Source organism: Rhinatrema bivittatum, chromosome 3 (genome assembly GCF_901001135.1).
Source record: "Rhinatrema bivittatum chromosome 3, aRhiBiv1.1, whole genome shotgun sequence".
Taxonomy (NCBI): domain Eukaryota; kingdom Metazoa; phylum Chordata; class Amphibia; order Gymnophiona; family Rhinatrematidae; genus Rhinatrema; species Rhinatrema bivittatum.
The window spans coordinates 137,116,161-137,129,755 of NC_042617.1; the positions used below are offsets into that span (position 1 = coordinate 137,116,161).

General features: G+C 43.1%; 1 protein-coding gene across 3 annotated transcripts in view; it reads right to left on the bottom strand.

Moving 5' to 3' along the window:
• The window catches only part of CFAP36 (cilia and flagella associated protein 36), a 354,349-nt gene that overhangs the window by 18,480 nt on the left and 322,274 nt on the right, over positions 1 to 13,595 (bottom strand). For all 3 annotated transcript variants that reach the window (XM_029593752.1, XM_029593751.1, XM_029593753.1), the window contains exon 9: positions 219 to 380. In XM_029593752.1, coding sequence (XP_029449612.1) covers positions 219 to 380 — 162 coding nt within the window. The remainder of the gene's footprint in view (positions 1 to 218; positions 381 to 13,595) is intronic.

The window sequence follows — 13,595 nt, forward strand, 5'->3', positions numbered from 1 at the left end:
ATGGATGTTCCCAGTAGAGTTAGGAGCTTCATATTCAAGGCAGACTGCAAAATCACTATGTTCTAAAACTCATTGTCCACCCCATTGAATTCTCCTGAATAGATATTAAGCTTTTTCTTGTCCAAAAATGATTTATAGCAACAAGCATTAACTGAAAACTTTTCAAAATACTGAATTTTAAGAATAAGTTCATTGTATAATGCAATTTCTGTCCTTACCTGCTGTGAAGCTGATGAAGATGCCTTTGCTTCATGATCTTCAGCAGTTTCTTTATGTAGCTTAAACCTTGACTCCATCTTTTTAGCCATTAGTTTATCTCGCTTTTGCTTTAAATACTCAGCTCGCTGCCTTAGCTGTTCCTTTTCAAGAGATGTTAGACTCTAAAATGATTTAAAAAAGCACAGAGGTCAATAGACAATACCATTAATAGGCAAACCATGTATTAAATTAAAAATCTGCATTGCTTGAGTAATGACATTTAGTATCATTGAGAAGCTTTTGAGCCCTAGCATTTAGATTACTGTACACCACCACCCTCCACACTTAAAGCAGCAATGTTTCTATGCAAGACCAAATAAAATTTAGCTGCCATACAAGGACTAAGAAAAAATTAAATTTACTTGATCATTTTCTTTCCTTTATTTAGCAGAGTTGCTTACCTGTAATAGGTGTTCGCCCAGGACAGCAGGATGTAGTCCTCACATATGGGTGACGTCACTGGACGGAGCCCTATCACGGAAACCTTTTCTGTCAGTTTCTAGAAAGCTTTGACTGGCACACTGAGCATGCCCAGCATGCCATGATCCCTGTGTCCACAGGGTTCTCCCTTCAGTCTCGTTTGTAGCAAAAAAGTGCGAGCGAAAAATAAAATAAAACGTTAAGCGGACTGAACTCCGCAGGGTGGCGGGTGGGTTTCGTGAGGACTACATCCTGCTGTCCTGGGAGAACACCTGTTACAGGTAAGCAACTCTGCTTTCTCCCAGGACAAGCAGGATGGTGGTCCTCACATATGAGTGATTAGCAAGCTACAGGCTGACTCATATTACAACAGGCCAATAGCAGACAACTCGTGCAGCAGGCACAATAATTGGGGTGCTATTGGCAATGATGAGGCAGCCTGAAATCAGAGCAGGTGATTATGGAAGGAGTTGGGGATTATACTGGAACAAAGTTCTGCAAGACAGAATAGCCAAAGGCAGAGTCTTGACGGACTTCCTTATCTAAGCAGTAGAGGGTTGCGAATGTGTGAAGAGAGCTCCATGTCGCAGCCTAGCAGATGTTGGCAACTGGTACTGAACGATAGTGTGCTACCGATGTTGCCATGGCCCTTACAAAATGTACCTGCACTCACCCCTGGAGAGGAAGGCCTGCTTCCTCATAACAGAATTTGATACAGTCTGCTAGCCAGTTGGAGAGAGTTTGTTTGCCCACTGGAACTCGCAGCTTGTCTTTGTCAAAGAAGCAAGAGTTGCGTGGATTTCCTAAGGAGTGCAATGCAGTCTAGATAGAATGCAAGTGCAAGCTTACAGTCCAAGGTGTGCAAAACCCTCTCACCATGGTGAGAGAGGCCTTGGGAAAAGTGGGCAGACTATAGACTGAGTAAGGTGAGAGGCTGTGTCCACCGTAAGAAGAAATTTAAGGTGAATATGGAGGACCACTCAGTCACGGAGAAACCTAGTGTCGGGTGAGAATGCAACAAGGGCTTGTCACTCACTGACCCTGTTAGCAGAGGTGATGGCTACGAGGAAAATAATTTTCCATGTTAGAATTTTAATGTTCTAGGAATGCAAAGGCTCGAACGGGGAACGCATGAGTCTTGTAAGCACTACATTTAGGCCCAATTCCGTAACCAGTGATCGTAGAGGAGATTTAAGTTGTAGAAAACCCATGATAAGCCGACTCATAAGGGGTTGAGCCGTTAACAGGGCATGCCCTACTCCCTGGTGGTACGCTGAGGTGGAACTGAGGTGTACCCATGCGGAGGAAGTCTGGGGACCAGAATCCGAAAGGTATCCGAGATAGCCCAAGAGAGATGGAGTGGGGCAGGAAAAAAAGGGCCAATACCTTTTTGTGCACGTCATTTGGTAAATCTTGCCCATTTCGAATAGCAAGACTTACGTGTTGAAGGTTGTCGTGAAGCTACAAGTACCTGAGAATATCAGTGAGTCTGTGTTATGAGATTGGCCTGTGGGCAGGCGAACTGTTCCTGGAGTGATAGGTTGAAAAGTATGGGGGAAGCATACTTATTGAAGCCAGTACAGGGTTATGAGAATCATTGAAAACCTGTACTGCTGCAGCTTCACGAGAGTTTTGGCTATGAGCGGTATTGGAAGAGACGCCTATAGGATGCCTTTGTTGCAGAGGCGAGCAAAGGTGCCCATGTCTAACGCATTTGTATGCCTGTGTAGGGAGCAGAATCTGTCCATTCTGTGGTTTGATTCGGACGCAAGAGGTCAATGGTTGGTTGACCTCAGTGCTAGAAGATTTTGCTTGCTACACATGGATTCAGAGACCACTCGTGGGGATGGAGACATCGATTGAGATGGTCTGTTAGTATGTTAGGTATGCCTGTTAGATAAGTGGCCCGGATATGCATGGAGTGTGCGAGGGCCCAGGCCCAGAACTGCGCAGCTGCCTGGCAGAGTAGATAAGAGCCTGTGTGTCCTTGTTTGTTTGAGTACCACATTGCTACTATGTTGTCTGTCTGAATCCACAAAGTTTTGTGTGAGAGGCAGTGCTGGAAGGCATAAAGGGCATAACAAATGGCTCGAAGCTCCAGGAAGTTGATCTGAGACTTGTTATGGAGCAGAGTCAATGCATTTTGGATTTGGAGGGTATTGATATGAGTTCTCCAACCCAAGTTGGATGCGACCGTGGCCAAGATCATGTGAGGATTTGGTACAGGATCGGTGATATGGAGCAGGGATGAAAGCGGTGGAACGGCTTAGAGCCACTGAAATTTTAAAATCCACTGAGTTCTTCTCAGAGCTAGTCTGGCCATAGGAGTGACATGGACCATGGAATCATGTGGCCCAGCAATAAAAGATTTGATGGGCTATGTTGCATGCGCGCAGAAATGTGGACAATTTGATAGGATGTCTGCGCGGTTGTTGGGCAGGAAGGCCGTTGCGACTGTAGGGCCCAGATCTGCTCTAGATTTATAGTGAGTCTTAGAGAATTTAGATCTCCTTGTTTGGATTGACTCCTTATTAGGCAGTCATCCAGGAAAGGAAACTTATGAATGTTTTTGTTCTTTGTAGATGAATGGCAGTCACTGCTAGGTATTTGGTGAAAAGCACAAGTTGTCGAAGCTAGTTCGAATGGCAGAACTTGGTATTGAAAATGTTATTGACTCACTATGAAGCGTATAGAAAGTCCAGAGAACAGAGGCAACCCCCTTGCTGTAGTAAGAGAAGCATGGTGCCGAGAGACACTATTCTGAACTTTTCTTTCTGAAGAAATTGAGATTTCTGAGGTCCAGGATGGGCGGAGGTCACCTATTTTCTTTGAAAGTAGGAAATAGAGGGATTAAAAACCTCTGCCTTGCTATGCTCAGGGAACGGTATCCAGAGCCTCAGTAGGGTGGACCGTTCTGTTCTCTGGCAAGGTAGAAAAATCCAGAAGCCTGCCCGACTGGTGGAGCTGGTGTGATCTGGATACCCGTTGGTCTCACACATGAGGTCTGTTTAGCATCCCTCTTTGCTGGTTTTCTAGCTGAGGAGGGAGGATTTGCAAGAAACATAGAAAGCTATTACAGGGTCTCATGGCGGTCTTGCAATTGAGCCACTGTCTGCTGGAGCTTGTGCATGAAGAGATTATCTGCGGTGCATGGCAGATCAGCTAGATTATCTTGGACTTCGGGCCGTAAATCAGAGGCCATAAGCCAGGTTACCATCTAGTACGGAGTCCTGTTGCTGGCAATGGGAGGACGTTTCGAAGCAATCACATTGCTCGAATTTCATGTGGATGACAGAGAGGTTCCCTTGGTCTTGTGTCAAACATAGCTGGTAAATTGCAATACGTGACCCCAATATGATTCTTGGAAGATATTACGACCTATAACCTCCTGAAACTTCTGGTTCTTTTTAGTGACCAGGTCGAAAGGGATGGTTTCAGGCACGTCCTTAACTTAGGTCTCGATGGGATCGATGCCGAAGCGGGATTAGAGTGCCCATCGCCCCGCGAGGATCCAGGGATAGGAACGGGGCCCATGGAGGCTCAGAAGGATTAGTCGGCGTTGATGACTTAGGCTGTCATTGGTAGGTGCCACAACGAGGCGGTGTCACAATGGTACGAACATTGATGGCTTTGGTGTTAGTATATTCCGGAAGGTATCAATGACAGCCTGATGGATGAGGACGTCCAGCTCCTCCCTGGAAGCCGGTATAGGTATCGCAGCTAGAGGGAGAGACAGGCTAGGTGTTACTAGCACTTCCACATGAATCTGTGGTGGCTCAGTACTCTGCACCGGTGTGGAATGCCTCGGGTGCAGAGGAGCATGGAGACTCTTGTACCTGGGCCTGCTTCACAACTGGCTCAATGGACATTGATGCCGGTGCGGTATCAGTGTCGGCACCGAACGCGGAACAACGTCAGTGCCGGTGACGATGATTCCCTCTGTACTCGGCCCGGTCATTCTCCAGCACTGAGTAAACTGCCACCGATGTCCAGAATGGTGAAGGTAATGGACAGTTACCGTGGCAGTGACTATGTTTCTCTCTGTGCTCGACCCAGTCATTCTCCAGCACCGAGGAAGTTGCCACCGATGTCCAGAATGGCATCGACGACAGTTACCGTGGCAATAATGATTTTTCCCTCGGTGCTCGGCCTGGTCATTCTCCAGCACCGAGGAAGATGCCCTCTCTGTCTCGGATGGCATTGCTGACAGACGGTCATCATGCCGGTGATGATGAATCCCATGGTGCTCGGCCCGGTCATTCTCCAGCGCTGAGGAAGATGCCCTCGCTGTTTCGGATGGCATTGGTGACGGACGGTCACCGTGCCTCTAGTGCTCTTGGCATTGTTTGTCGCCCAAGGATTACAATGGGCTCTGGTTTAGATCCCGAAGTATGGAGCATTTTCTTTAGTCTAGGGCATCGATTGCGGCTTTGATAGTATCGAGGGCATTGACTGTGGCATTGAAGGCGAAGATGGCATGGACGGAGCTCGATGGCATTGGCCAAGGCATCGATTCGATGGAGCCATCGACGGGGCCATCGGGGCATAGACGGCGGCATCGATGAGGACGTCGACGGCGTTGACGGGGGTGTTGGAGTCAACGGCGGCCCTGGTGGCAACGGGAACCGTGGACGTCCCAAACCCTCTAGCCCCAATGGAAGTTCACAGCAAGGACACTCGTGGGTATCGTGGGGCGGACTGAAGTTGAAAAGAAGGCCACAATTCGGATGGTAACCCGGGGGAACCATAAGTGAGGTGACAGAAACTGACTGAAAAACAGGGCATAGTACTCACCAAGCGTCGATGAAATGTATGCGAAGGGAGACCCGTGTAGGGAAAAATTATTTGTGAAGTAAAATTTCAAGTGTTTCCGTGAGGAAAAATTGTGAGAAAAATCTCACAGAGCTCCTAAATGCGAGGCAAACTGCATCACGGAAAAAAAGAGACACAGGGATCATGGCATGCTCCATGTGCCAGTCAAAGCTTTCTGGAAACTTTGACAGATAAGTTTTCCATGATAGGGCTCCGTTCAGTGACGTCACCCATATGTGAGGACTACCATCCTGCTTGTCCTGGAAGAACTGCTACACCAGTCCAGAAAGCTTGGGTTTTCATCCTATATCCAGCTGATGGAGGCAGAATGTTTTTGGTTTTTTTTTATTAGATGACATCTCTACTAACTATGGAGCCTTGATAATTCACTATATTATATTTTTAAATATATTTTCAACAAGTAAACTGTAATTTTATAACAAACTATATTCCTGAAAGAGGCTTTCACTAACAACTTTTTAAAATATTTTTTAGGGTGGGTTTCTGGCATGGTGTGGCAGAAATAAAGGAAAGAAAATGTATCAAGCAAGTTTAATTTTTTCTTTCTTGCCTTTCTGCTACACCAGTCCAGAATGCTTGGGAAGTACCAAAGCTTAAGTAAAATGGATAGGTAGATATTAAACTCACTTTTAAGACACTTACCCCATAGGCCGCATCCTCTTTTGCAAGTATATCTAGCCCAGGGATGGTGAACTCCAGTCTTCGAGTGCCACAAACAGGCCAGGTTTTCAGGATATCTATAATGAATAAGCATGAGAAAGATTTGCATGCACTTCCTCTATCTCATGCATATTCATTGTAGATATCCTGAAACCTGGCCCTTTTGTGGCACTTGAAGATTGGAGTTTGCCATCCCTGATCTAGGCTGTAGTGCTTACTAAAAGTATGCAAAGACGACTGGGTTAACTGCCTTGCAAATGTCCACTGAACTGACTGCACTTAATTCTGCACAGGATGATGAACAGACTCTTAAAGAGTACAGAAAACAAAAGAAGGAAGAAACTAGCCTCTCTCTCTTACTAGATAAGAAACTACACAAAAGAGAGGAAATATATATACAGAATATTTCCCACAATGTTTTAATCGATTTACAAAAGAGGTTTTAACAATTGCTTTTACAAATTATGTAATATTTGGATACAAAATGTATATCTAAAATGTATATCCCAAACAATTCAAAACACCATAAAGGATAAAAACATAAGTCAACATTCACACACACTCATACTATAACAAACTCACCAACACACATTAAAAATAGTTCAATATACAGGAGTATAAACCCCCCCAAAAAAATTGGAGAAAATTCTTCTTCTTCTTCAATATGATTCACATTATCATCATCTTGAAATATACATTATTTCCAATAAATCAGGGCTTATTAAAAAATATAGACCGTGCAAGGATGCCACTTTCCTTACATTCCTAAGCCGCTGAACATATATTCACTTATACTTTCTGGTAATCCCAACAAAGAATTCTTCGTTTCACCTCGTAAACCAAAGGATTCCTCAGGTGAAAATTATTGGAACTCTCCAAATCTTATAGTTTTACATCAAATTGCATAATATTGCATTATTTCACAACGTCCATCATTTCATCTCTCGTCTCTATTTCTCTAAGTCAAATGCCATTCCATATTACAGCGACAAAACCTCAATGTCCAAAGATAAAAGTCATAAACCAACATGCTTCTGGAATGTTGATCTCTTCAGATCACATCAACTGTTTGGCACCTCTTGAAGAGTGCGCCATAATCAATTCTGGAACTTTCTTTCAGTCATCTAGCTATTGATGCTTTTGGTGCTGCTTCTCTCTTGCATTGTCCTCCAAACAATACAAAGAAATGTATCTGTTTTTCAAAATGAATTAGTAACCTCTAAATATTTTAACACACTGTGGATGTATAAGAATTTTATTCCTTTCCCTTGACAATCCCTATCTGTAAATGACTGGTCTGATTTAAAATGGACTTGAGAGAGAATGCTTGGCAGAAATGAAGGGTCAGGAGAAATAGTTATAGAGTTTGTATTAAACCTTAAACATGGATCTCTGTATTAAAGGGCTTGAATCTTAGATATTTACCTTGCTTATGCTATGGAAACCAAAAACACTGTCTTCAAAATTATGTGCTTTATTGCTTTATTTAAAGGCTCAAAAGGTGTTTTTGTCAGAGCATTCAAAACCAAATTTAGATTCCACTAAGGAATAATTGGCTTAAAAGGTCTAATTTCTTTACTCTAATCAGAAACCAGACACATCTGATTGTGATGTTATTGAAAAACCTTTAATCCTTCCCTATAGCACACATATGCTTCTATTTGTAGTCTCAGGGAGAGTTATGCGCTAGTTCTTTATCTAACCCTCTTAGTAAAAAGAATGAATGAAGCACTGGGTGTATAGCTGATGGTAGACTAGGATACTCTATTTTACATTTATTTTTCTTGTTATATCCTGACGTTTTCACTATACAAAAGTAACAGTCACTTGAATGATCTCTGGGCTCTCAGCAAATCATAGGTATACCAAATGGCAATTTATCACGTGTTCCCTTCATCCACATCCATAAACTCTTGACACACTTTGCACACCTTGTGAGGGGCCCAAGACTTATCTTGATCATCAAGTTTTACTTTAAAATATGCAAAATAAGTTTGCCTGACAAATGCGCTAATGTTTGTCCTTTGACTGGGAATGGTGAAACTGCCACAGATATAACAAAAATCAGGGTTGTTTAGGCACTTACGATGAAAAATAGCAAAGGCAGACAAGATCTGAAGGAAAGGAAATAAGTACGTATGTAAATAAAAAAAATAAATTCTGCTAACTCCTTGTATATAGACAAGAACTCGGACTACACTTCGGAATACGATTCACTATATAGAGTGGCACACAACCTCTCACCACATTGTCTCATATGTAACTGAATAGCCTAGACAAGTATGAACCTGTCGCTAGTCTCCAAGGTCGTCCCCCACCCCTCCCCACTCGAGGGAGGTTTGCTCTCAGCCAATAGGAGAGCACTAGTGCTTCCCTCGATCCAGGCTCAAACCAGCCTAGAGTGGTCGCATTAAGGGGGTCATTTATCAAAGTGCTATATGGGTAACATCAAGCTAGGTTGAGAGAGCATTGCACAAATCTCATCTTTGGGTGAATTTCCTCACTCCGAAGGTCATCAAATCTTCACAAGAGTGCACTGTTCTGTTCGTACGTCGCACTCTGAATGTCAAAGTGGCCTCTAACCCTCACCTCGAGTAACTAGGTGGGCGTCCTATAGAGGTATAAATACCTACCTAGTATGAAGGTCTTAAAGCTAGGCACACTCTCTCTCTCCCTCCCCCCCCCCCCCCCCCCAAGTGGTGGTAGGCAATGCCCTGTCTCCCCTAGCAGCTTATAAAACTGAAAACGCTATTTGCGAAAACATCTCTCTCTCTCCCCCCCCCCCCCCCCCCCTTCCCAGACGTCATAGGTAGGAATTACAATTCTGGCACTTATCGCAAAGTGCGAAAAAGTTATCACAGTTCGCGGTAATACCTATGCGAAGCGCTAAGATAGGCTGTTTATCGCAAAGTGCGCTATTACCATAAAACACGCCCCTTTTCCTATCGCATGCGATATTTAGTGCATTTTGATAAATCCAGGCCTAAGATAGGCTGTAGAGAAAAAACTTGACATGATAGAAGAAAACTAACTGCAGTTTTGAAATCAGCATGCCTATTTAAGTCTAAAACAGCTGAAAAATTGAACTCAATAGGAATTATGTTAAAAATTGTTCCCAGTAATATATTCCCAAGAATATATAATTACAAAGACAGACACATATGTATAACAACAAAGTAAAAAAAAAATTCCCATAATCCTATGGGATATTCTTGGAAATGTATTATCAATAAACATTTTGTGAAATATTTGGGCACCAGTTTATTTTCTTTATTAGTTTGTTGTTGGTATCTGTGTGACTATACCTTCCGCTGTTACGATGCCTCATGTTGATACAATCAGATAAATATCCTCAACGCTAAATTCCTACTCTCTTGGATCTAGATGATGTCTGTTCAAAAGGTTTGCTTTCTGATTTTTCTTTGCCTGCGATATGTAATGCTGAAATCTGTTGTAAATTGGCTTATACCCATTGAAAGAGATGACTCATTTCTTCTGACACTCCTAGACTTTGCGTTCCTCCTTGCTTGTTCATATATGCCTCTGCTGTGGCATTGTTGCATTGAATCTTTGCGGCCTTGACTCATAGAATTGGTTGGAAATGTTGTAAAGCCAAACTGAATTGCCCTTGTCTCTAATCTGTTGATTGACCAGGCAGCCTCTGCTTGCAACCATTTAACCTGAATATACTGTGCTTGGCAATGGGCTCCCCCAGCTTGTTGAACTTGCATCTGTTGTCACTATTATCCGGGAAGGAGGCTCCAAGCTAACAGGCTAATTTAAAAAACCCTGTGCGCGCAAATCCCAGCAGATATGCACATTTATGCACATGCTGGGCCGAATGCCTTTTCTAAACAGCCCAGCCACGCCCATATCTGCCGATACACGGAACAGTGGAGGTTTAGAAAAGGGGCGGGCTGGGGTGGAGTCTAGGTGGGGGGCGGGCCGGGAGCCGGCCGGTGCACACAACTTACTTCTGCTCCTTAGAGCAGGTAAGTTGTTAACAAAAAAAAAAAAATAGGGTTGATAGTTAGGGTTTAGGGGCCAGTGGTGGAGAGGGGAGGGAACTGGGCAAAGGCCCAATCGCGTCGCCGCGCATACTTTTAAAAATTCCCCCTCGTGTGGGGGCACGCATGTTATAAAATTGGCACGTCCATGTGCGTGCGCTGGGAACCACATGCACATGGACACCCGCGTGTTTCTTTTAAAATCTACTTCTTGCCTTGCTGGTCAAATTTGCTTTGTCTGACAACCAAGTCAGAGATTGTCTGATGAACTGAGGAAGCGGAAGACAATGTTCGTAGCTCTGATGCTGAAGTCTCTAATGCAGAAAGTAAGTCTGTAAAGGTATCATCATGCGCACTCTTGTCCAAGGCACCAAGTCTGTGGTGGCCACTTTTGAACCCAATAACTGAAAATAATGGGAGAGAGAGCATGAGGTGAAGATTGCAACAAGCCCTGTTCGGCCTACCCAGGCTGCCTGTTTGGTCTCCCGAGATTTCCCTCCTGTGATGTCACTCAAGCATTGGACTTGCTCTATAACATCTGTGCCTCAGCAGGGCATAGCCACTAGTGTGCTGAAGCTGCGTACTAAAGGGGTGCACCCTAGGGCCAATTTGCTGAAGTTCCCTTCAAGTTTTGCAGTTAGATCTAGAAGATGGGGAAGAAGAGAAAAGCAGTCATCCGGACTCTCCCATCTGAGCCTGTTGTTTCTTCCACCCCTTCTCAGCCCACTCTTGAGAATCTTAAATTTGTACAATGGAAAGGTACTGTAACAAGGCTTTCTGAGCTTGGCAGGATATCTGCTGCTTCTCCCTGAGTCCTGACTCTAGGATTCCTTCATCTGTGCGTGCTGAGGCCCGTCCAGATCCTGGGAGTGGGACTACATTGGGTTTATCTCCCATTTGTTCTCTTCAACATGGGGAGGTTCCTGCATTCGAGGGACTTGTATATCCCTCAAGGTCTCAAATGTTTGGTCAAGTTTTCCTTAGTTAAGCTTGCTGTTGTTACTCTAGATACAGTATGGTCAGCTAGCGTAGGTTTGGAGAAAACACTGTTAGAATTGATAAATTGATATCTTCATTGGCTGATCTTTCTGCTTAAGTTAATATGCAAGAGAGGAAATCAGTTCAAACTGAGAATCAATATAAAGCTTTACATGAATGTGATTTAGCGTTAATTAAAGCCAATCAGCTATTATATCGTATGTTAAAAAATTTGGATAACCATCTCAGGAGGTCCAATTTGCGACTTAATTTCCCTAAAAGCTCCTTATTGTCTCCATATCTAGAACTACTGAAAATTCCCATAGAGTCCATTCCTCCCATTTCAAAGTTACAGTACTTGCCCATTCGTAGAAAGGTATCCCAAGACACACCTGTGAAACCTGAGGAAGCTCCTGCTAGTTTAGACCTTACAAGTATTTTGGAACAATCTCAGGAAGAAGTCCTGAATAGAGCTACTCTTTTGGTCTGTTTTCCACTAGAGCCAGATAAACAATGGATGCTTAAGATGTTTTTTCATTTAAAGGATATTTTTGAGAGGAATCAAGATGGCCGCGGGAGCGGTCACATACTGACTTGCTCCGCTTTTCGTTGTTTCCTGCGATACTTTTTCATTATACCCTAATGCCACATAAGAGGAAAGGGAAAATCCGGGTTTACCCTCCCATCCCGGAGAATCTTGAGGGGCAACGGTTAATATCTCAATATGCGACCTCAACATCAGAAACGAGGACGTCAAGCCCCATTGGTGAGGAAGGGAAAGGAGCTCCATACTCACCCGGGGAACTATCTCTGACGCCTCCGGATCCTAGAACGCCGGTTCAAGCAGCTCTACTGACCGATCCTGTGCCTGCTAAGACGCCGTCGGAAGTTTTCTCCGAGCATGCTCAGTTGGGAGGCATGCCCAGCATCGTTTCAGAGGGGGGAACAACTCAGGCTTCTGCTGAGGCTGAGAGAGTGGTGGAGCGTGAAGCCAGCAGAGAGGCGACATCTGAGCCGGTTGCTCCGTTTACCCCGCAGAGAAGTACAAAACCAGCGATAGTTACACTCAATGCCCTTTGGGATTTGGTAGCAGGAAATGCGGTGAAACTCGACGAACAGGCCTATAAACTGGAGGGAGTTTCGAAAAGAATGGATAAGATTGAAACTGACCAGATGAATCAAGCTAATGTATTAACGAAGGTAACTGCTGAGGTTAAAAAACTACAAGATTTAAGTGCAATTTCTGTGAATGAGAGGCTATCGTCTTTGAGAAGACTTGAGTCGGTAGAAAATTATTTAAGGCACTTGAACCTAAGACTCCTAAATTTTCCCAAAGTTATGGGAGAGTTTGCTTTTCAGACTTTTAAAAAGTTTGTTGTAGAGATCCTAAAAATACCTGCTGATAATGTTCCTTCGGTGAAAAAAATATTCTTCTTAAAACAAAGAAGCACTCCAATATTACCTGGTTTAGGGATAGATATGGAAAATCTGTCCAATTTCTTAGAATCATCTACAATGGAAATAATAGAGAGGTCTGCTTTATTTGTAACTTTCTATTCAGAAAATGATGTTGGATTAATTATGAAGAATTATTTTAAAAATTTGAATGTATTATTTTTGGGAGGTCAGGTTCGTATCTTTCCAGATTTGGCAAAACCAACGCAACTGCGAAGGAAGAAATTTATTGCTTTGCGCCCTGAAGTTTTAGCACTAGGGGGAACCTATGTTTTGCGGTACCCCTGTAAGTGCATTGTAAAACTGTCAGGGAACATTTATATATTCTTCAGTCCAGAACAACTTCAGGCCTTCCTAGAGGCTCGGGCGCATTAGCCTGCACCCTTCAGAGTAGGATCCTATAATTATACCTGATGTGTAAACCAGCCTTTGATTATTAAATAGTTCTAATGTTCTCCTTTTTTTTCTTTTCCTCTCAAGTTTCCTACGTAAGAAAGGGATTGTTTGATTTTTGTTATGTTTCGTTCTTTATTATTTCCTGCTGATATAACTTATGTTCAAGAACAATATCATGTATCTCTTGTAATTCTATGCAAAGTTTCTTTGTATTAAACTGAAAAATGATAAATAAAAAATTTAAAAAATAAAAATAAATAAAGGATATTTTTGGGCCAGAAAATTGCAGTGTTCCCAGACATTGCCAGTGAACCGCAGCAAAGAAGAAAGATGTTTTATTTTTCCTAAGAAAAAATAAACAAAAAACCAAGAGAGTTCTTGCTTGAAGTGATGTTTTTTATTACAGTTCCCATGTAAATGTTATGATAAGTTAGATGGTGTAAAATATACTTTTTTTGATTCAGACCAAGGATTTTTACAGAATAGGACTCTTTCCAGGGTGACTGTTCTATAAGTTGTCAGAAACCTAATTGTATCGCTCATTAACATAGACCTAAAGATCTTGGCGAAAATATTGGCTAGAAGATT